The sequence below is a fragment of the Corylus avellana genome, chromosome 10 (assembly GCF_965113065.1).
Source record: "Corylus avellana chromosome 10, dhCorAvel1.hap1.2, whole genome shotgun sequence".
In the NCBI taxonomy this organism is placed as follows: Eukaryota; Viridiplantae; Streptophyta; class Magnoliopsida; order Fagales; family Betulaceae; genus Corylus; species Corylus avellana.
The window spans coordinates 10,583,847-10,608,700 of NC_142499.1; the positions used below are offsets into that span (position 1 = coordinate 10,583,847).

General features: G+C 37.4%; 2 protein-coding genes across 2 annotated transcripts; one reads left to right on the forward strand and one right to left on the reverse strand.

Moving 5' to 3' along the window:
- The first annotated feature begins 5,851 nt into the window (after positions 1–5,851).
- CRD1 (dicarboxylate diiron protein, putative (Crd1)) lies at positions 5,852–8,438 on the forward strand. The gene is made up of 5 exons (XM_059606650.2): positions 5,852–6,363; positions 6,927–6,991; positions 7,084–7,411; positions 7,682–7,780; positions 8,076–8,438. The coding sequence occupies exons 1-5, from the start codon at positions 5,899–5,901 to the stop codon at positions 8,337–8,339; spliced, it is 1,221 nt and encodes a 406-aa protein (XP_059462633.1). The 5' UTR covers positions 5,852–5,898; the 3' UTR covers positions 8,340–8,438.
- Positions 8,439–12,204: 3,766 nt separating this feature from the next.
- Positions 12,205–17,614, reverse strand: SIP2;1 (small and basic intrinsic protein 2;1). The gene is made up of 3 exons (XM_059572448.2): positions 17,083–17,614; positions 13,961–14,221; positions 12,205–12,607 (listed from the first exon to the last, which is right to left on the reverse strand). The coding sequence occupies exons 1-3, from the start codon at positions 17,365–17,367 to the stop codon at positions 12,443–12,445; spliced, it is 711 nt and encodes a 236-aa protein (XP_059428431.2). The 5' UTR covers positions 17,368–17,614; the 3' UTR covers positions 12,205–12,442.
- Positions 17,615–24,854: the final 7,240 nt, after the last annotated feature.

The following is a 24,854-nucleotide window of genomic DNA, read 5'->3' on the forward strand; positions in this document are numbered from 1 at the left end:
CAGATGGGTGACTTCTTTTATGGATTTGGCCAAGGCGAGGAAGGTAGTTGCAGGAACGGTCTCGATGCTTATCAAGTCCGTGGGATTCTTGACTAACTCAAAGTAAGTTTCAAAGCCCCAGATGAATCCTTAGGCCCATGTATGATCTCAGATCCATGCTACAAAGGAGAGCTGCTTGAAGTAACTCCTAGCCTTTGCCTTATAATGTTTGAATTGCCTCTTGAGGTGCTTGAACCTTTTCCTGAGCTTGGATCCTTCAACTTGGCAGCCTTTTGTTTCTCAACAGCATTCTGAGCCTTTAGAAGTTGAGAAGCAGCCTCATCCTTCGCTACCTTCAGCTCTTCGGACAATGAAGCATGTTTGTCTTCATCCTCTTTGCATTTAAGGAGCTCATACGAGGCTTTGTCCTTTGCCCCTAAGAGCTCTTCAGACAGAGAAGCCTACTTATCCTCGGCCGCTTTACGTTGAAGCTCATATTCTGTTAAGGCCTCTTCCATTTGATTCAGCTCTTCTTAGGCCACCGAGAAGTCGATCTCCAAGGTCTCGGACTTGTCCTTAATGGCTGCTAACTCAGCCTCCAGGTCTTGCACCCGAGCATTCAGATCATTGTTTCGAGCCTCCCTGTCCTGCACCCGAGAGTTGACCTTGGAAGCCTAAGCCTCCAGCAAAGAATGCTTATAGCCCATAAGAACCAGCCCCTTGTCTTGCTCCACCAAGATCATTCCAAGCCGAGCATTTTCCTTCTATGATTCCTGCAACTTCTTCTACATCTCCTCAGTTTCATTGTTTGCATTTTGGATGAAGTCTCTGAAGTCCGTGAAGATGCACACTAATTTTACAATGCATTGGAAAAAGAGTTCAAAATTAGTGTGATAAAAAGAGGATTATGTGTAAAAAATTGATGCAAGGACTTACCACTAGCTGATAAAACAGGAGGAGTTTTGCCACCTACACAGCAGAAGTTCTCCCAAGACCTTTGGAGTAGCCCGCGGGAATGATGTCAGCAATGGCCTTGAGAGGATGGCCAAGGAGCCCAATACCCAGTTGGTTCAAAGGGAAGGGCATTCCTGAGCTTGAAGAGGCCCCAGTAGCCGAAGAGTTAACCGGGTTTGGACTTGTCGGGAGACTGGTTGCAAGAGTTGGAACCTCGATGTGCTTGACTCCCATTGGCTTCACGGAAGTTTCGATTGGGACCAAAGTTTCGGCATTTTTAGCTTCGGCATCCTCAACTTCGTCGGAGGTGAATTTTCTTGAAGGGATGGAGACCGAGCCACGGTCGGGGGCGAAGCTTCTAGCTCAACCTCTGTCTCCTCAGTTTGACCAGTTGTCGGAATCAGTTCAGCCTCGGCTCCCGAAACAGTCCCAAATTGAAAAGTCTTATCTTCAAGAGCTAGCTCCATATCAACATTACTCTCCACATCAATCGGTTTGCCCTCACTTTTTTGTGGGCTTCCCGACCTTCAAGCTAACACCTTCTCCAGAATCTACTCCACGTCCAAATATTCTTCTAACGAATTAGATCCAAAAGGTGTCATGGGTTCTGTAAGAACAACATTGATCGGAAAGGCAGCAATCGGATGAGCATTGACCTGTGGGATTCCCAGAAGATCCAAGAGGTCAAGAAAGGCATTGGTTTCGAGCATCTCAAACTCCTTCATCAATTCACCCATTACCTGTGCAAAGGCATCCCAAGGATCCAGAGGCATTGGTTTCCACCTCTTTAAAGGCGAATCCTCGGGTTCATCCATTAACCTCAGTGGAGTCAAAGCCGAAGTTGGAATCTTGGCTGCCGCAAGAATCCTTGAGAAAGCTTCCTCAACCTTCCTCTTGCCTTTCTCTGAGGTAGACTTTTTAGAAGGCTCACCGGCCTTCTCTTTGCCGTTGTCAACTGCATTATTTTTCGAAGGCTCGGCAATCGGCCTCCTTGAAGCCTCGAGAATTCACTTCCTCATCGGTTGAATAATGCTGCTCGACCTGCCGATTGGGGGATACCCCAAATATTTCTTCAGATTGGCCATGGTAGGCAAAAAACCGTAGTCCAATTGGTCATGGTTCTTCTTGTTCCAAGCGAAGGCCATGATTTTGTTCATTCTGTCCAGCTCTTCATCAGACAGCTCGAGACATTTGTACGCGAAAGAAGGACAAGAGATAAGAAATACAAACAGAAAACCATGCAACAAGAAAAAGCAAGTTTTCAGAATATACCTTTGCTGGTAAGGATGTTGGTTTCCCAAGCTGTCATCAGATGCTCATCTCCGAGGACAAGTGGCCATAACACAACGCATGCAAAGAAGTACCACCAAGCGTTCAGTGCAATTTGATGTGGGTTCAAATGGCTCAGAACATCCAAAACAAACTTCGGGAAAGGCAATTGGAGTTTGGCTCTAAACATTGCCTCGTACAGGCAAACCTCGTGCTTCCTGGACGATGGCTCCATTATGGGCTTCATCGAACCAAAGATCCACGGAGGAGGGAATGAAGTAACTCCTCCTAATCCGACCTTTGTCGGCAGATGCAAGAGACGACCACCAAAGGGTCGGGTATGTCTCGCCTAAACCGTCGGAGTCTTCCCCGTCATTTCAACCCATTAAGTACAGAAGGCTTGGTACAAGCAACCGAGGGATACACGGGTAACCTCCTCGAATCAGAAGGTGGGTTACGCTTAACCGAAGATGGTCAACCGTCGGTTCAAGAAGAGGAAGAAGGAATTGGAGATAATCAAGAACTGGGATATCTAAACTGACAAAAGGCTCGGCAGATGGCATAGACTCGACTGAAACCCTAAGATATACTACTCTCAAGAAGTAGTATTGGGGAAAGGATTGAGAATGGAAGCAAGCCAGCAGAGAAAAAGAAGTTGCAAAGCTTTGAGGGAGCGAAAATGGAGGATTCTAGTGTGCTAGAATTGTAAAATGGCGAACTAAAGGAGATAGAAACCTTTTATAATGTCATAAGAAGTACAACACTCAAGTACTTCGAAGATGCGGCACACACGCAACCCTACGGTTGCTTCGAAAATATGCACATAAATTTAATGCCCTTAAAAGACGTGCTTCACCAAGCCATTCACGGTTTGACACGTAGCCACAGAGATTCCAACCACACAAGAAGCAACACATGGCAACAACTTTGAGAAACAAAAACTGACACGCGAGCCATCCATCACTCAGGAAGACCAATGATCTCGAAGATCGTTGGCTCAAGAAGACCAACAGTCTCCAGACTATTAGCTTAGGAAGCTCAAAAGTCAAAATTTTCCCTCGAAAAATTATTTCAAATTTTGGAAGACCAATCCAGGAAAATCCTCATCCGGAGGTTTGGTCGGTAACCGATCCATTTTGAAGAACAGGAATTTCCATAGTCACTTGGACAAGGAAATTATGGGGTAACTGTTGAGTCATAGATTGGCCACTACAAAGGCCAACACCTCTATGCCCGGTCCAATGTGAAAGCCCACTAAAGACCGGCCCAAGCCAAGACATAATCGGCCCAATCCAAAGCATGGCCAGCCCACTGAGGGAATAACAGTCTTTCCATCGAGGGTACAATGGTCATTCGGCAAGTGAAGGAGACCCACATTCACTAATGAGTGTGAGGATGCCCCTAGCGCCCAAGCAAAGCCCCCACGTTCCCCAAAACATGGCCCAGCTGTCAGCACCAAACCTAGACACGTGTGCCCAAGGATAACTTGGGTACCCAACTCCAACACAAGTGTGGTCGAGCCACCCACTAACACACTCCACAATCTCATGATCATGGAATAACCCACAATCCACTTCGCCAGCATTGCGCACGTGGATCCTCGGGAACGTGGGGCCGAGAATTACGGGGAGACAACTGCTACCTAATGCCTATAAAAGAGAGTCACCAGTTCATTATTCGGGTAATCTCAACTCTCTCTCAAGCTCTCATTAAGTATTTGCTCTCTCCCTCTCAGATTAATTACTAACTTAGGCATCAGAGCTATTCCCCACCGGCAGCTCTTATCTTATCTTTGTTATTTTGCAGCCCGATGATTCCTTGGACATCGTGCCATGTCACTCATCGAAAACTATTATCAACAAAGATTATGTTTTCCCTTTTTCTATTAGGATTTTTTTTTTCTTTTTCATTGTTAAATTAGGAGGTGGCTAGCCTATATAAAGGCATCTAGTCTTTGTTATTTTTTAATTTAATTTGAACTATCAATTAAATTTAAGTCTTTCAGAGTTATTTATCTGTTTGCTTATTTTGGACAATTAGGGTCTTTCTCTTCCTAAATTTCATTTTCAATTTTCAATTCTTAGTTTTTGCTGCTATCATATGCTGTTAGAACAATATTAGTTCTACCTAGCGTCAGGATCCTAGTCCGCCACCGGCCATGTACTTTCTCCAATATTTTATTTCTAAAATTTTTTCACATGGGATTTCATTAAGTGACGATATTTAATGTATGATCCAAGATTTTATTTTATTTTTTTTTAAAAAAAAATCTCCTATATGGGATTTAATTAAGTGAATATGTTTAATGTATTATAATTATGGTCTCACAATTAATACCCTCCAAAAATTATAGGAAGACAAAATTTAAAATTTAAAAACATAGTGCATTAACTATCCATAATTGGCCATATAGGTATTGCATACATTAATTCTAAACAATTTATGTTAAAGCTTATACACATCATCAACGGTTCATAGCATATTCTAACCTTAAATTTGCCACCTAAACACATTACTATGAGAAAGATGATACAAAATTCAATAACTCTATAAATTGTTATAACCCTGTATGCCTAATGCTACAATGGCCTCCAATCCTTTTTTCTTTTTGTTTTTTCCTTCTAATTCCACCTCAATATTTCAAAAACCTAGGACATAAACAGAGACAAGACAAAACCTTTATCCTATTTTCTTAAATAGCCTCCTCTATTTTTCTTTCTCTTTCCTTATTTCTAACAAAACATGCATAAACCCACACCCCATAAGAAAATTTGGTCAACCCTTATCTCACAAACACACTTTCTCTTGAAAAATCATCTAACCGCATTGCAAGAAGCAGATTCAAAGCAATTTTTGTCAAAAAGAATTTTATACTACGTGTAAGTTTCGTCTCAAGAATTTTCTTTTGTTTTGTTTTTGTGAAGCACTTTATTTGTTTGTTTTTTTTTTTTTTTGTTGTCATTTTAATTTATTTGAATGTTTTATGGAACCATTTTTTCGTTAATTTGTCAGTTGTGCAGAAAAGGAACATAACGTTGGGAATAGGAATGCACTCCCTAGTAAAAGCATACTCCCATTCCGACCTTCCAATGCCCATGATGTGGCTTGTTGCACTTAGAGCACATGGGCTTTTGTGGAAACACAAGGCGATCCTGTCTCGATCTTGAACTTAGACCACTACTATAAGCGACCATCTTCACTAGTTCAATTGTCTCATAACTGTATTAACCAACCAAGTTTGAATGAATTATTTAAATCAATGATAAGTTTGAACTCGACTTGTATTCAAAATAAAATTATACCAACTGATTTCGTGCAAATTCAAATATTCGACTTGCATACTAAAAATAACTAGAGACAATTTTTAGAAGAAATGAAAGGTAGACCACAAGCTTTTTTAAAAATAAAATAAAATAAAACTACGCGGGAGACCACAAGCTTAGAAGTAAAAAAAAAAAAAAAAGGAGACCACAAATTCTCACCCACGACGCGATGACGCATTATCACAACCAATCAAGTAATCGGGACAGGCCGATAATCACCAGCCACGTGTCAAGTATTTAAATCTCATTAGATTTCATTGGATGAGATTCTATGGTTTCTCGACAACATCTTATCCCTTCCCACCCGATAAGTCCCTCACCCCCACTACAGAGTCACTTCCTTCAGAACACTCCACCAAAGCTTGGTCCGAAAATGGCAGCAGAAATGGCCCTCGTGAAACCCATCTCCAAATTTTGCAGCTCAACCCCTAAATTTAGCAACCCAAGAAGCGGTTCATACCCAAAGTTCACCACCATCAAAATGACGGCCACTTCACAGCCTCCCACCACCACCAAGCCTAGCAAGAAGGCTGGTAAAAATGTCATTAAGGAGACCCTCTTGGCACCAAGGTTTTACACCACTGACTTCGATGAGATGGAGACCCTTTTCAACACTGAGATCAACAAGAACCTCAACCAGGCTGAGTTTGAAGCTCTGCTGCAAGAATTCAAGACTGACTTCAACCAGACCCACTTTGTCAGAAACAAGGAGTTCAAGGAGGCTGCTGATAAATTGCAAGGACCTCTCAGGCAAATCTTTGTGGAGTTCTTGGAGAGGTCCTGCACTGCTGAGTTCTCTGGGTTCCTTCTCTACAAAGAGCTTGGCAGAAGGCTCAAGGTATGGCTTTCTTGTTCCTCAATCTCTGATGCTATTGTGTTGTGGGTTCTCTAAATTGTGCATTTGGGGTTTCTCTTCGTCCTTGTTAGAAACTTGTTTGCATCGCAAATTTAACAGCTGAATCTTGGGAATCCAAATATTTCAACACCCCGAATTGCTGAATTACTAGGGAGAGTTTTGAGAATATGGTTTCATATTAAAGAAATTAGAAGCTGTATATATTAATATATAGAAATTCAACTTCAATCAGTTTTCTGTAGTAGAAAAATTAGCCGACCAGTCTCTAATTTGTCGAATCGAGTAGTGATATAAATATATCCAATTTTGTAGAAGTGGGTACCAGGATTGAGGTGTGTTTCTCTGAAACATTGTCCTCTATGATGAACCTTCTGGCTTATTTATTTAGAATTCTCAAAAAAATGGGTTTAAGGAAAATGAAGGCCGTATAGTTTTCTTTCCTTTTTTACTCTTTTCTTTTGCTAGCTAATTTTGGTTTGGATTAACAGAACTTTATCCTCGTACTGTTGGGCTTGTTTTAACTGTTTGGAGGATTGATCCTGCAGAAAACCAATCCAGTTGTAGCAGAGATTTTCTCTCTTATGTCCAGGGATGAAGCCAGGCATGCTGGGTAAGCGGATGTTGTCTCCTTTTCTCTTTGACGCATATACATGCATTGTATCTGGGCAATCAACAATGGTACTGTTGTTGTATTATATGCAGATTTCTGAACAAGGGTCTGTCTGATTTTAATTTGGCCTTGGACTTGGGTTTCCTAACAAAGGCTCGGAAGTACACATTTTTCAAGCCAAAGTTCATCTTTTATGCTACTTATCTATCTGAGAAAATTGGGTACTGGAGATACATAACCATATACAGACATCTCAAGGCCAATCCTGAGTACCAATGTTATCCCATTTTCAAGTATTTTGAGAACTGGTGCCAGGATGAGAACCGGCATGGTGATTTCTTCTCTGCATTGATGAAAGCCCAGCCCCAATTTCTCAATGACTGGAAAGCAAAGTTGTGGTCCCGATTCTTCTGCCTTTCGGTACTATTACCTTGCTAAACTTGCGGCTCATATAATTCTTGATTCTTCTGGGACATTTTCTAATGCAATGTAGGGTGCTGTTAAACATTAGATGAAAACAGCCTAGATAAAATGAAAAAATGAAGTCTAGGATATGATTTGATTCCATTCCTAGTTACACTTTTACTTTCCACTGAAGTTACATATAAAGCAACCTAACTAGAATTGTTCAGATTAAAGTCTGTCTAAGTTTCTATACTTCTCTTACAATTTCATGAATCTACCATGCAGGTTTATGTGACCATGTACCTAAATGATTGCCAACGCACAGCTTTCTATGAAGGCATTGGGCTCAACACAAAAGAATTCGATATGCATGTCATCATCGAGGTGAGACTACGATCACAAAAGGATTCTGAGGAGTTCATTAGAATTCATTATATGCCAAGCAATAATGTCACAAATTTGCATTTTTCATTCTTACATCAAACCGTTTTGTGCTCATTGATTGCCAAGATGAATTAGAAAAAGGAAAAAAACTATGGTTATCATATACCAAGTTTTCAATACTTTCCCTGCATTCCCTGGGCTGCTGCTGTATAATTCTTTCTACCTAACTAGAGAAAGATGAGTTGCAAATCTTGAATCTTCAGCAGTCATTTTAAGTTGGGTGTTTTTTATGCAGACAAACCGCACAACAGCAAGGATTTTCCCAGCAGTGCTAGACGTTGAGAACCCTGAGTTTAAAAGGAAGTTGGACACCATGGTGGAGATTAACAAGAAGCTTATCGCAATTGGGGAGAACGACGAGCTGCCATTTGTGAAGAACCTAAAGAGGATACCACTTGTGGCAGCCTTGGCCTCTGAGCTCCTGGCGGCATATCTGATGCCACCAATTGAGTCTGGATCTGTTGATATTGCGGAGTTTGACCCACAACTTGTGTACTAGTTTTTTTGTATGAGTTCCATCTCATCTCATCCTTGTTAGCTTCAATTCTTGTAGTTAAACAAATTACATTTTATCCATATGATGTCACATATTTTCATATTTTTGCCGTTGAATTGTTAAAATTAATATGTACGAATTACATGTCTAAAAAATGAAGGCTAGAATGTACAATAACGATATCCATAAAGCAAATGCATGGTTGGAATACTATGTATGCACCATTTGTTTAATACCTTGGGTTACCATGATTTTTGGGTCGAGAAATGTTTGATTTTCATCTTTTGCTCATATATATAAGAGATAAACAAATTTGAATATGTGAGATCACATGTAAGTTTCACATACTCGATTGTGAATTAATAAAAAAGATAGACGAGATTAATGAATGATATTTCTCGCTTTGAGCCACATGCGTCTTATGCAACACCTCCAAACATCCCCTTAGCTCTAAAGAGTCATCTTCTCTTTTTTTTTAACTTGTAAGAACAGTTTCTTAAATTTACCTTCCATGCTATATTTTCCCATTCCTTCTTTCAAAGGATATGTTCATCCTTTTATCTCATATTTTATTAATTTCTCTCCTTTAACCAAATAAAAAACTGAACTTCTCACCTCTCCCTGATTTCCCATTCTGCACAACCCATTCTCCAAAATAAACAATAAAAAAAGAAGTTGGATATAGAGTGTTTTCCAAAGTAATTCTTAAAAAAAAAAAAAAAAAAATCTTCAAAATTCTCCAATTCAATCACTCCATTCACTCCAACCTGCTTGATCTGAACCGCCAAGTATTAGGAACAAGCCGACTGCAGCCAAGTCTACCATGTAAGCCGCTTCTAACTTCATGTACATGACTTCCTCTCCAAACCAACTGTGAGGGGTTGAATTTGGCTTCTATTTGGTTTGTATTTCGACCTAATTCTTGTCCTGTATGTGTAAGATTTCCAAGATGGTGATGTATCTCTCCTGAGGGCTTTGATATCATGAAAGACAACTGATTGAGGGAGACCAAGTGTTAAAAACTTACCAACATTGCATCATTTGGTGTCTTTTCACAACATTTACAACTTTTAGAAAGAGCCAAGTATATTTAACTGATACAATTTTTTATGTTATGGACAATTTTTTTATTCTTATAAAGTTGATATGTCTTTTAAAATTAATATTAGATTAAAAATTCAATAATGATTCATCCAAAATCTAATGGTAATTTTAAAAGCCATATCAACTTTGTGATGATAAAAAGAAGATAAACAAAAATAGTCCATAATATTACTCATAACTGATACAACCCTTTAAAAGGTTGTGTCTCTTTATGGTGAATAGACATCTCCTATGGAAAACATATTACTGGTGTGTGAGGGTGTATACTATGGATCCGGATCCCTTAAAATTCTAAGGGGATTCCAGATTCTAGAATTAGGGGATCCTGGCTGTCCATTTTAATCCAAAGGCCATGATCCCGCCACATGTCTCACTAACTTAAAGAACCTTTAAAATAATAAAATAATATTTAAAATTTAAAAAGTAATTATAAAAGAAAATAAGAAAATAAGAAAATTTAAAAACAATAAAAAATAAGAAAATACTTTCAATTTTGCCATATGGAGTGGTCGGCCACCCCATTTTTGGCATTGGGATGGCTTCGGCTACCCCCATGGCCCTTGTAGGTGGATCAGCCACCCCATTTTGACATTGGGGTGGTTTCAGCAACCCCATAGTCCTGGGAGTGGATTAGCCACCCCATTTTTGGAATTGATGCCACCCCCAACCGCCATTCGTGGGGGTGGCTTCGGCCACCCCCATTGCTCTTAGGGGTAGATCGGCCACCCCCAGGGCCAAACCCAAATTATACCCCATATGGAAAAAAAAGTATTTTATTATTTTTTTAAAAAAAGTTTATTATTTTAGTATTTTCTTTTATAATTATTTTTTAAAATTTAAATATTATTTTATTATTGTAAAGTTTTTTTTAAGTTAATGGGACACGTGCCGGGATCTTGGCCTTCGGATTAAAGTAGATGGTCAGATCCCCCAATTCCAGAATCTGAAATCCCCCTTAAGATTTCAGGAAATCCGAATCCTCGTACTGTTATCTAACTGCACCATTTACCATATACTCTCCCACTTATTATAGCATACTAAAGGTGACTTTGTTTCACTATATTTTAAGTGAAATACATCAATTCCTTGTTGGAATTCTACTTTGATCAGCACCAAGCAAGAGGTGTTCTGAGGTATATGGTCATATACCGGTCAATCGCCTAAGATAATTTGAGATACATGACCATATATTGGCCAATTGCCCAATATAATATGAGATACATAACTATATGTTGGTCAATTGCTTAATGTAATATGAGCCATATATTATCAACAATAGTGCCTTGTGGGTCTAATTTCGCAAATTTCTACTCATAATAGATTACATGCATCACGGGTTTGATCAAGTCATAGAGTGTGTTTAGCAAACAACACCGCACTATTCATGTTTGATGAGGAAAAAAATGAGTGTAATAATTAGTATAGAAAAGTAAAAAAGTAGTATTGAAAAATGCAAAAATTTTGTTTTGTAGTGATTTTTTTATTTGAATAGTAGTAAAAAGTAAATGATGTGATATAAAAAGTGAATGATGTGAAATTAAAGTGAGAATGTTTCTATGTTGATTTTTTTGGGGAATGAAATGAATAGCATTTGAGAATGTTGGTGTTGTTTAATAAAAAAGGCCTTGCTTGCATCGTTTGGAGAGATCTTAACCATGTATCATCAACCCTCAACAATGTTAACTCTACATTTAGTTCATTGTTACCAAAATTATGACTAAATTACCTTAGTCCCGAGGGTGCTGACACTGATACCATGAAGAAATTTCCCTTATTCCACCGAAACACCACCTATACCAATGTTAAAAAGAAAAGAAAAACAGTAATGATTTGCCACTCTGAATACCAAAGATGCTATAAGAATGCACATTCTTTGTGAGCCTGCTTCCTAGGAAGACCTCATATGTAACACCTCAGTTCTATATTTGGAAGATGAGAAGAAGCCCACATAGAGTGGGTGGTTTATAGAGATAGTTATGGGTGCTAAGTCCCACATTGTCTAGTTACTAGGTGAAACTGAGCTTTATAATGAATTCTAGGGAAGCTCCAAATTGACTAGTCCTTTTGGGGTGATAGCGCAAATATGACTAGCATTTTTTCCTGGGTCGTTACAAGTGGTATCAGAGCCACCTAGTAACGCCAAGTCATGTGGTACTAGAGCACTGCATGACGTAGACCTGACAAGGGCGTCAAGAGTTTAAGAAGGGGAGTTTGTAACACCCTGGTCCCATATTGAGAAGATGAGAAGAAGCCCACATAAAGTGGGTGGTTTATAGAGATAGTCATGAGTGTTAAGTCCCACATTGCCTAGTTACTAGGTGAAACTGGGCTTTATAATGAATTCTATGGAAGCTCTAAATTAACTAGTCCTTTTAGGGTAATAGCGCAGATATGACTAGCGCTTTTCCCTGGGTCGTTACATCATATCGTCGCAAACATTGGCTTCCAAAGACAGGTGTATCTATCACCTAACAGATTCCCAAGCTCCCATTTTCTGGATTTTTGGGATTGTTCTTAATATTTGTTTAATACTACAATATTTTAACTTTGCCGTCGCCAAATCCTGCTAAAAGAAGGTTTGATTCGTCATATTTGATTCAAAAAATTCAATACATGATATTCAATTTGGCATGCTATAAATCCTTCCTAAAGAGGAGTCACCCCCACAATATGCAGTTCATGATATTGAATTCAAAAACTACATATTATGCTTGCACGTCAATTGATACTCATTGCTTTCACTTGTGGTATTACTGTTTGACACTAAGCCAAAGCATGTGTGCAAGTACACACATTTATATTTTTGCATGAACAGTGACTGGGGAGAGAGTTTTGGGAGGAATCTACTAAATGCAATGAATGATAAATTACAAATGGATGAGCTGAAGGAATTGATGTACATTTTATATTCCTTCAACTCCGATAGTCTTTAACCGTTTTCACCTACTCAAATGCTAACAGATTGGATAAACCCACACTCTAGAATACCAAGTTGAACTTTATCATTCTGATTTACTCTTCACGTTTTCTTTCTCCTCTTTTGTTGGCCGGACTACCAACCTAAATATCCATACTGCCAGCAGAGTTGCCTCTATTGGGGCAAGCCAGTATACAAGTATATGCTCCTTGGTTATGTGATCCCCGCGAGCATAAGCCCATCCCATCACCTGCATAAATCAATTCTATGATTAAAATGTCTGCAGCTGAAGCAATGATATTATAAATCAGTAAAAGCAATGATAGCCAAGGTTTCATGGAGTATGCTTTGTTTGCCTAAGAAAAAAGGTGGGTTGGGCATCAAGAAGCTTGATGAGTGGAATAGCGCGCAATGATGAGGCACATTAGGAGTCTCTTTGTGAGAGCCAGGTCTCTTTGGGTAGCTTGGGTGGAGGCAATTTTATTGAAGGGGTGAAGCTTTTGGCAGGTAAGCATTTCCCCAAGTCTGCACGTGGGGTTGGTGTAAGTTGCTGAAATTGAGAGGAGATGCTTGGCAGTTCATTAAGTATACTGTTGGGGATGGCTCTCAGATTCACCATTGGTTTGATGATTGGCATCCTAATGGGGTTCTTCATGTTAAATATGGGCCTCGTGTGATATATGATGTTCAAAGCAATTTGGATGCTCAGCTTTCCACAGTCATCAAGGATATGGGCAGTGGGTGTGGAGGCTTGCTCGATCTGATATGCTGTTTGAGATTCAGAGTCGGTTGAGTTTGGTTCCTCTTGGTGAAAATGGTACTCCTCAATGGATTGTTTCACATTCTAGTATGTTTTCTTACTCGGATACTTGGAATGCAATCCGTGTAAATTGAATCTGGTGGAGTAGTGGGATTTGGTTTGGTTTTTTTTCTCCATCCAAAAAACAAGTGTTTGTGACTTGGTTGACAACTAGAGATGCTTTGTTTAAAGGTAGGAATCTTTTAATCTGGGGTTATAAGGTGATGTAAAGTGTGTTCTACTGGTATGGAATTGAAGATAGAGACCATTTATTTTCTTGTGTGGTTTCTGTAGTCAAGTGTGGAAGCATACTTCGGCGCTTTGTAATGTTTTCCTCCTACCAAATGGGAGAATGAAGTTACGTTGGGGATGCAGTGTTGGATGGGTACCAAAATGAACGCTTATTTGTGTCGTTTGGTGCTTGGTTCTGTCGTGTACAACATATGGAGGAACAGAAATGCTGTCCGTTATGCCAATCATCCAAAACTGAAGAGCAATTGCTAAAACAAATTGTTTGGGAAGTTAGAACTCGGTTTCTTACCAATAGAAAGTCTAAGAAAACTAAATGAAATGTTATTCTTTGTAAGGCTTGGGGTTTAGATGGGGTATTGGTTTGATTTCTAATTTTCTATAGTGTGGGTGCTTCCCTCTGAGCCTCTTTTTGTTGGTTCACTGGGTGGGTTTGTATAGGGGTTATAGTTGCTTTAGCTCTGCTAAAGTTTTCTTTGTGAAGAGATACGTTGAAGATAATGAAAGTTATTCATAAATTTTTTTAAAAAAATATCAGTAAAAGTAGGTACTTACAGAAGCTGGGTTCATACAACCACCAGTCAGATCAGAGCCAAGTATATGAAGAGTTAACTTGGAGACGCTTGAGATCCAAGTCTTCATGATAAAACTTCCAGGAATTTTTCTGGCCAAACCAAGAGAGAGAGTAACAATTGCAAATGTCAGAAAACCTTCTGTCAGTGCACCTCGATGGATGTCAATATTTAGACGTGGCCCAAGTCCTATTTCAGGGAAGGTGTCAATAATGAGCCTAACCCCAATAATAGATCCAATAACCTGGAGAGAAAATATAAGGTTTTTTTAATAGATCCAATCACCTGGAGAGAAAATATAAGGTCAAAAACAATGTATATAAGAAAAACAAGTTGCCTGCATACTATAAGGAACCAGCTACGACTGAATGATTGCAAATCATTTTCAAGGCACATAGTTTTGGCAATCTTAAATTATCTACTCCAAACAATATTCTCTTCGAAATTCCTAATTGCAGGACATGAGCAATAATCATTCTTTGTCCACCTCAGTATTTTCTCTCTCAGCCCTGCAGTAACTTGTGATTGTATCCTTAAATAAATTGAATATCAAGATTGCAGGACATTTCACCCCAGTCCGATTGGCAGAAAAGGATGCCATGGAAGAACAACAGAACAAATATAAAGAGGAAAAATCTTTGATGAATTGACTGGCTATAGCCTCCTACTTCCGTCATTCAAGTTTTAGTTCATCAAAAGTACGTAACAACACTGATCCCATTTCTTCATGATGCATGTCCAGTAGAACAATAGCATGAGAAATGAATAAGACATGTGAAAGAGAGGATTAAAATGAAACATTTTCCTCTCCATGTGACAACTTTTTTAGTACATTTTTTATTATATTAAAACTCATCAAAGACATGTTAAATGGGTAGGTTCTTCTATTATTTGTTTGTTTTTTTTTTTGATGAATGGGTTCTTCTATTATTTGTATTATAAGATAATTTTCCAATTATTGTTGTTTCTTTTTGTTTTAAAATTATTACAATTACTAAACATGAAAGGAAACAAATTATAGACTTGTGTCCTTCCTTCCATTGGCTTTACTCTCTCTCCAGTCTCCACAGACAAATCTGCCCACACAGAAACATTAGACAAAAAAGCACTAATTATGCATCTCTGTGCTGAGACACTGACATACAATAAAGACACACATACACAGACATATATACTTATATATATAAACACAACATATATACACAGAAACAAGCATAGAAAAATAGGTACTATCAAATTTCTCAGCCTTAATTATTTACAGACTTTTTGTAGTATGCTAAGTATATTTCCATCTCTACTCGCATAATAATCAATTTGAAGAGAGGAACAAGCATAAAATATTATGTTTTTAGCGCCAAAATAATCTATTTCCAATTGAGGTTACTAGCTGCCACAGAGTAGAATAACTTTGTGGTGATTCTCAAATATATTTGAGAGAGAGAGATTTTACTAAGCACTACCAATTAATCAAGGTCTTAACCAACAGAGAGCCTGCACCATCAAATCAGTCACAAGCTATCAGAACAATAACTAAATTGTTCTTATAATAATTTACCAGACATTATGAAATTGAATGTACTCATCAAAATAATTTAACACATTATGTGCAGAAGAACATATCCATCAAAAGTTGCATTTCAACTCTAATCACTATTTTTTGTTCTTTTCTTCTGACTAATATCACAAAACTTGTTCACGAAGATAACTCTTCATAAACATAAATTATGATAAATTTCTCCATATTTTACGAATGAAAAAAGAAAAATCTTCAAAGTTATAATTTGAGCCATCAATCTTAACTGTCCCTCCACCTTAATCCATAGGTTTACCAACGAAAGAAGCCATAAATCAAATGCTATCAAAAGTATTTGTTTCAAGATTTGAGGACCCCATCTGATTTAGAAATCAGTAAAAAAAGATGTATGCCACAACAAAATATCGATTGCACCAATCAAAGTAAACATTAAACAAGATAATAAAACTTCAAGCCCTAGAAGCATTGAGCATCGTGATACAGCAAAAATTATATTTATGGATAAGTAGTAACTACCTATAGCAGACTGCTTTCACTGGCATTAGAGAACTACCAGCACAGGAAGGAAGGGAAAGGCTGTTCTGACGAGTCCTCGGCAAGAACTTATGGAGATGGAGCTCGCGGTTTAAGAATTCCTAAAGAAAGACCCCTTGTGCCATCCAGCTTTCCCAACTACAAAGAGAAGACAGCCTAGCGCTACCAGGCAAGAAGAGCTAACAGCTAATACATTCTTATCTCTCCTAGTGATATACGACAAACCCCAGAGCAGGAATGAAAGAATAAGCAAAAGCTTTCCAAATATCTCCATTTTTCTTTCATAAATTCAACAGAGAACCCTACTCGACAAGCTTATTCAATTGCCAGCCAGGTGCAATTCAATTAGACAACCAACACTTCAAACTAACTATAGAACATTAATCAATCAATCTAGTCCAACAATAAAAAATAAAAAATAAAAATAAAAATAAAAAACAGCCCAGAGAAGTCATCAACCAAGACAATTCACTACAGAACCCAATTCACATCTTGCACTTCCAAGCATATATCAAAAGAAAAAAATTAAGCAGAAAGCCCCAATAAAAAGCTGAACTAAGATTTTAGTATTCCTTCTTTTTGGTAAGTTTCAGCTTCCCAAACAAAAGATAAATTAAAAGAAAAAAACAAAAGCAAAAAACACACCAATTCATGCTCCAGTTCATTTCTGAAAAAGAAAATAAGCTGAAGTTTCAATTAGATTTCTATTTTGGAGCCCAAAAACTTCAGATATCCTTCCAAGTAAGCTTTATACAATTATTTGTCATGATTGAAGACAAGTATTCCAGTATTGGGCAAAAATAAAATGACATAAATCCAAAAATCTCGTTTCCTGCACTTTACCGCGAACCAGAAAAGCAAATAAAGCATGCCTAGTTCGCGCTTCAATCAAATAAATCCAGTGGATAATCAGACAGACGGAGACAGTGCTTCAACACCCAAATAAAACAAAGTCAAATCACATTTCAATCAAATTTAGCCGTTTACCAACAAGAACATAGGCTCCAACAACCAAATAAAAGCACCAAAGAGGTAACCTGAGTTGGGATTCTAGCACCAACGTCAAAGAGGAAGCGTCTGAAATCCCCAGAAATGGCACCAGCTAACACGGTGAGAGGATTGTAGGCTCCACCCTTGGTAATCTTACCCAAATACGCGAAAAAGAACATGTTGATGATGGAGAGAACGCACTTGATAACCTCGCCACTGGGTTCATTGCCCAACTCCAAAAATTTGTACACAAAGATCTTAATGAGAACCCCTGACCATACCCACATGAAAGAGATTATGAAATCTGAGATCAGCAAACCAGCCGCAGCCATTTCAAGACAAGAAATCAGAAAGAGACTTCTTCCTCTCTATTTTCTTCTCCTATGATTTGGGTGGCTGGGACACTCTCTCTCTTTCTCTCTCTGCGCATGGAGATCCTACAGCCAATGTAAATATAGCAGTTGGAAAGATTCTCCATAGAAGTTGGGGTCCATGGGAAATTTCCTCTGTTTTTCAGCTTTCACGTGTTGTCGGATGTGAATATGGTTTGGGCCTTTGGAGTACCGTACCGTCGGATACTGACTCGGTATTTGCCTTCTTGGCACTACGAGCATTCGTCTGTTGTTGGTTTAACTTTCTCTCATGCATATTGGATTGGATAATTATATGGGTGGGTCTCCACAACAAAATTATTACCGGCTTGTTTGAGAGTATGATTTTCAACAAAATTACATAAATGAAATTTCAGTACTCCTTTACTTTAAATATTAGGAGAAACTTCTATGACTATTGAATTATCATTATATGATTTGAAAATATTTTCTTAAATTTAAAACTTTTCAATTTCAATCCTTGAACTTTCAATTTAATGTAATGTGTCATCTTCCATCAATTTGTAAATGTTAAACGTGATAAATGATCTTTTATACCCTTAAAGCTTTTATAAGATTCTAAATTTTCAAATTAAAAATTAATAATAAAAAAAAGTGGGTCAATGGATTTGGTCTTTAAAAAAAAAAAAAATCAAGGGTAGTTTAGTCTTTTTAATCATTTACATTAGGGGTTAACGCCAAAAATTGACGGAATGAAATAAATTGCATCAAATTAAAAGTTTGAGGGAGTAGAATTAAGAGTTTTTAAAATTTGAAGGGTCGTCTCAAAATGCGTAATAATTTAGGGATTCTTTATAAAGTTTCCCCTAAATATTATTTAATTATATAGAAATGTTACTTAGTATTTTCAAGTGTTATTCTCTTAGTATTTTTTTTTTCTTTTGTTTTCTGTTTTCCTTTTTAAAAAAACAAGTGGATGTAAATGTGCCATATAGATAAGAGATTGACACTTCAAAATGTTGATTAACATTTTTCTATTTAATTATCGAGAAATAATATTTTATACACTATTATAAATGGAAATGGCCTAATAATAAAAATTAGCCCTTGATTTTTTTAGTTTACAAGTATTTGTTGATTCATAGGTTGGATTTAATTGTAATGTCATCTCAACTATATAACTACTAATAACATTACTCTTAGTTATAAGTTTTTAGAGGCCTTTGCATATACTCTATACATAATACTAGGAAGGCATTTGCATATACTCTGTACATAATACTATTCCTATAACTCTTTTATATTTTGTTGAATGATACTAGCTTTAATACTCAATACAACTGGAAGAAAAAAAAAAATTAAAATTTCACTTACCACTTTTAATCTTCACTTTTGCAATCATACTCTTAAACTTTAAAAATTGTCAATTTAGTGTATCAATCTTTCAATTTTATTTTATTTTTTTCAATTTCAACCCTTAGAATTTTTCGTTAAATGAGTGTTAAAATTTTCAAAATACCCATCCTTTTTTATGAAACAAATTGGAAGAATTTAGGCAATGATTAGGATTTAACGGAATTTGTAAAAATACCCACAACTAAATATTTGAAAAAAAAAATAGAAGTATGTGTATTTTAAAAATTTTGACAAGATTTAATAGAAAATCTTAACGAATTTTTGAGATTAACACTTTTTGGATATGATTATAAAAAAAAAGTGATGCAAGATAAAGGAGCGTAGAGCATTCCCAACGGAAGAGTCAAATGTTACTTTTATCTAAAATGGTTCTTTAAATGTTTAGAAAACCCCCTACATTGGATTAGCCAAAAAAAAAATGTAAAATAGATATTTGATTGGAAGAGCTAAAAAAAAAACCTAAATGTAGCAGCACTTTTCAAGTGAGCCATTTTATTTTTTATTGTTTCTCTCACCTACTTTTTTTTTTTCCCCAAATCTTTTCATACTTTTTCTCTCGGATATACTCTTTTTCCCAAAACTTTTCCTATTTTTCTTCTTACATGTTTTTTTTTTCTAAAACTTTTCACTTTTAATAATATTTAAATGATATAGATAAAAATATAGCTAATCAGATGTAGGAGATATTTAAAAATTAATTAGTTAAACTAGATAAAGTACGTTTTGAGAAGCCATTTTATATAAAAATTTAAATCCTCCATTGAGAATGCTCTTATAAGTTATTATTTTTTTAAGAAAAAAAAATAATAATAATAATAAACTAAAACACCTTCGATTTGTGAAACGAGATATGAATACGTTTGCATTTAAAAAATCAAAGCATCCTTGAAAAAACCCACCAAAAAGGGGGGCCTACTTCTCAAAGTAGCAAAGCTTCTGTTATCATTCAAAGATGCAGCCCTCCCAAATTGACTCTGCGTAATCATATCCGAAAGTGTTACGCAAGTACAAAGTAAAGTCCATTGTGCTTTATGGGCTTTCTTGTCCAAGTTGAGTGCAAGATAGAGATAACCCTACCTCAACTAGCTCGATCAAGAGGAGTGGGGTATGCTTCATGAGGAAAATGTCAAATTGACTCATCCAAAATAAATAATTTTTTGTGGGTTTTTTTTTTTTTTTTTTTTTTTTTTTTTTGTATAGTAAAGGATATGTTGCAAATTTATAATAGTTTGAGAGAATATTGCTTCAATAAATAGTTTAGGAAAATATTTTAAATTGCCTAGGTGTACACCTAGAAGCATTATTTTATGCTTAATGTCCGACTATAGGTGGCCACACATGGTCCATTGTGGGCATTCTAGATCTTCCACCATATTTCTTGACTAGTGAACAAAAATTGAAAGGATTTTAACGCGAGAATCCACTTAAAGACCGTAATGAATGAAAACTCTCACAGTGCAACAAACGTGTAAAATGATCATCTCTATTTTATTTTCGGTTAGTATTTTTTAGAAGGATAAAAATGTTAATTTTATCCTTCCAAAAATTACTAATCGAATACTTTTTATTTCATTTGAAATAGAAATGACCCTATTCCAACAAATGTAAAATAATATCATAATTAATTGTCACATCATGACCCATTATCCCTTCCTTGCATTTTCAAAAGGATCAATTGTTTGTACTGCTAGGTTCGAACGTTTGTTCCTCTAGATCAAGAATTAAAAACTCCAAAATTAACCTTAAACCCTATTTCATGCAATAATATAACTCCTATACTGTAGTGACTCGGGGGCGTTACATATACAACCCAACAATCTTAAAAACACACAAATTTATTCTCATGCATGCATCGCTAAAAATGTGTAAAAATAGCAACTTTTATACATAATTTTTAACCCATTATTAAAATATCATGAACAAGAGTTTGAAAATATTTTAAGGTTATTTTGCTACCATATTACCACAAAACAAAACCCATTTTTAACCAAAAAAAACAATGCAAATAGAAGGCAAAGCAAAACCAAGTAACAAGGTAACAAATAGGAATGAGTCAACAAAATGACCCAGCCCACTGAGAGTGCCAATGCGGCTACAAAGGGTTGTTATCAAATGCAAAACGAGTTTGGGAAAGGACAAACCTACTGGAATCTTTGCAAGCAAATCCGAACCTGCATCGTAAGAGGTTAGATCCGGGTCATTGACTAGCAGCCATACCAAAACAAACAAAATATGCATATAACAACCGACTGAAAAGATCTCCACCAAAAAGATTAGCAGCAACAAAGCAGGGAGACTAAATCCTACAAAAGAAAAACAATTAAAAAGTAGTAAAACAAACAGCAAAAATCCAAAACACCGAGGTAATGGTGGTGGAGAGTGACAACCAGGAGGCGCGTGATGGCCATGCGACGACGAGTGAAGGCTGCTCGCCGGTGCGTGGTTCACGGATGGAGGCTTAGAGGTGGATGGTAAGGAGTGGAGTAGTCAATGGAGACAATGGTGAGGTGCGAAGGAGGAGAGGTGGTGATGGGCAAATCTAGTTATGGAGCCAAATCAGGTTATGGAACCAAATCCGTAAATGCTGTCAAAACCAAAGATGGGCATGACGAGGGGCTGCCGGAGGACGGAGAGGAGGAGGAGGACGGTGGATATGTGTAGGAGAGGGAAGCGATGCGATGCCTCGAGATTTCAAACCCTAATAAGAGCTTATCGCCTTTTATAATACTCTCTAGAAATCAAAGAGCTTAAAAACATTTTCTTAAAAAAAAAAAAAAAATCTTTTTATTTAAAAAGAATAGCCAAAGCCCAGTTTTCAGCCTTTGGTCGAACATTCGACGGGGGACCATCGAACGTTCGAGCCTAGCCTTTAGTACGAATGTTCGATAGGGGACCACTCGAACATTCGTTGACCTATTTGAGAACCCTTGGGTATGGACCATATGTTCGATCTTCAACCATAGAAAAATTGTGTAATAGTATACCAAACGTTCAACCATAGTACCAGATGTTCAGTAACAGTTTGAAAATCAATATTAACACATTCTCCACCTTTTTAAACCAATGCACACCCGTCCCCCTATAAATATCACTCTGTCCTTACCCTAAACCCCACCCCTACACCAGAAACCTTAACCCTAGAGTGAGAGGAGATTTTAGAGATAGAATGAGGAGATTTTGAGGTGGTTTGCCATTTTCAATGTAAACTCTCATGCACTCACTTAGTTTTCATGATATCCTTGTTATTTTCATGCTCTTTACAAGTTTTAAAAATACCATGATGAGTTTGTATTTCATTTTCCTTAGAAGAGAAAAGGGTTCCCAAATGTTTTAAACGCACCTCTTATTTTCTTATGATTTGCATTATATCACAGTACACTATGTTTATATGCACTTCTTTAGAGCCTAGGATGAGAAAAGGGTTCCTCTAGATCAAGAATTAAAAACTTCAAAATTAACCTTAAGCCTTTTTTCATGCAATAATCTAACTTCTTTACAATCCAACAATCTTAGAAATTGTGTGCCCCGGGTAATTACTATGCTATGTTTGGCTTTGTTAGAGGGTTAGCAAGACTTCCTAGTTCATTATAGTTCGCAGGGGGGACCACTAAACTGTAACGCCCCCAAAATTAGCCTTGGCTAACCTGGCAGGGTTACTGGCAATTACCCCAGTTTAACCAACTTGTGGCTAAATGGAAAATCGCACCTCTAAGCATGATCAAAGTTAATGCATAGGAAGGTAAAATAAATCTGAGAAAAACTATAAACATCACACTATAGGTATATTCTCCAAAATAAATACATGGAGTAACTAATCAATAATAAAAAAGCAAACCTGATAACAGTATGAAGAATCTTAAGATAAAGCTGTAGTGGCAACAATGCCACTCTTGAGTTATAGGAACATGTTCCTTATAAGAGTAATAATAGCGTAAGTCTATCGACTTAGTAAGTAAACATCACAATTAGGTACGACATGAGCCCATTTATGTAGGAATAAATGTGCAATTTTGGTAATCATTAAAAATGAGGTGTTATCCCCGTTAATACACCTTTAAAAATATGGTTTGGTTAAATAAAGGGTGGTGTACTCTCAGCGGCAATTGCCTAAGTATTTTAATACAGGAAAAACTAATGCTTTATAGGTCATAACTCTCATGTATAGTCTACCTGAGATTACCCCTTCTCGGTAGGGTTGGCGCTATCCCGAGGGACCTGTAATACAATGCCGGTGCCCTGACCATTGTACACTACCATCCATCACATTAGTGGCACGACTGAGTCCAGCCACACCACTAATGATGTATGTCCAGTAGTGACCAACCATTGGGGAATGGCTACGCCGGTTACGAAACCATTGGATCCAAAGCCCACACATACACACATTGATCTTTTAGTTTATATAGTAAGCTCATGGCCATTATTCCGTACGTACCGATGTACCATGTCATACGATGCATCTTATAAACTAGTTATTAAAGCAATTACCAAGTGACATATCCCACGTTTTTAAGAAAAGTGTTCGTAAGTGTTTACTTACCTCGTTCGCTCGCTCGAGTCCTCCGACATAAAAAAAAAAAAAAAAAAAAATCCTACTATAACGAAATACGACACATCGTTATGCGTAGTACTAGAGGACCTTTATGAGTAGGATGCTAAGCCTTATCCAACAAAAATGGTTGCTGGACTTTAAAGTACACAAGAGTGAGGCTTAAGGGCAGATGCATGGTTTCTTGACCATACGTACGGGCTTGGAAGCGTACGTCTGGTCAGTGAGTTTAGGCAATCTGGCAAAGAGCTCCAAACTGCATTTTAAGGTTCCTATGAAATCTATAGGCTATTATGTCACCTTCTAGGCTACTGAATAAACACATGCATCATAAGAAAATTCAATATCATGCCATACAAGGAATCAAAGGGGCTTTTAAACTCTTTTGAAAACATTGCTTGGTTTGCAAGGAAAGGAGTAAAAAGCTTGACATAGTGTCTTTTGAAAACTTACAACATTAAGAAAGCAATAAGAACAACATCAAGAGTATAAAAATGGGACAGGGGTTACCTTAGGAGGTCACAAGAACGCAAGGCTTTCTTCCTTTCCTCCAAATCTCTCTCAACTCACAAGAACACTCACACAGGTGATTGCAGAGGACCTGGGGGCGAAAAATGTGTTCAAGAGGTGAGGGGAAGTAGGCTATTTATAGCAGAGAGAAGCTGAGGGCGCTGCAGGGTATTCTGAAAAGCAGCATACGTATAATACTATAGGGGCGTACGTTCGGTACTGTTTACTCAACGGTCCAAAGGTTGCATCGTACGTCTAGTCATTAACTAGTGGTCAACCCAAAAGTAGCATACATACGATGTGGTCCCCTATTCGTACTCACTATAGGTTAAAGGCGTACGTACAGTGTGGTCCCCTATACGTACTCACAATAAGACAAGGGCGTATGTATGGTGGTCCCTTGGCGTATGTACTCACTAAAAGACAGGAGCGTACGTACTATACAATTGGGCATACGTACGGTCAAAAAGGGGTGAGGTTTGGGTTTGGCCTTAAAAGACTCAAGGGGTTGGTTTACTCACAAGGGTTTAGGTATTTTGTTATAAAACTATGTTTTATGAAATCACTAACCACGTTTTTAATCCTTTTTAAAATGGGTGTTTTTATGGGGTATTGCATGAATGTTCACTCTGCAACCTTAGAACCATTGGGTAATAGTACATCGAACGTTCTCTAGAAGACCACTGAATGTTCGTTGATCAAATTTTGACCCATTGGGTAATGATCAAACGTTCGACCTGGAACCCTAAAACCACTGTACAATAGTACACCGAATGTTCACCCTAGGACCACCGAACATTCACTGACCTGCAAGACTTTCATAGAAATGCCCTTAGCTTTTTCAACCTTATAAATACCCCTCTCACGCCCTTCTAAGGTTCATTCCACCCTTTAAGCCCTAGAGAAACCTTGCTGGAGTGTTTTGTAAGTTGTGAGAAGAAGAATGAACGTTTTCTTGGAGATCCTTGACTTGTTATTTACTTAGTTGTTATGCTAGTTAAGTATTTTCCAT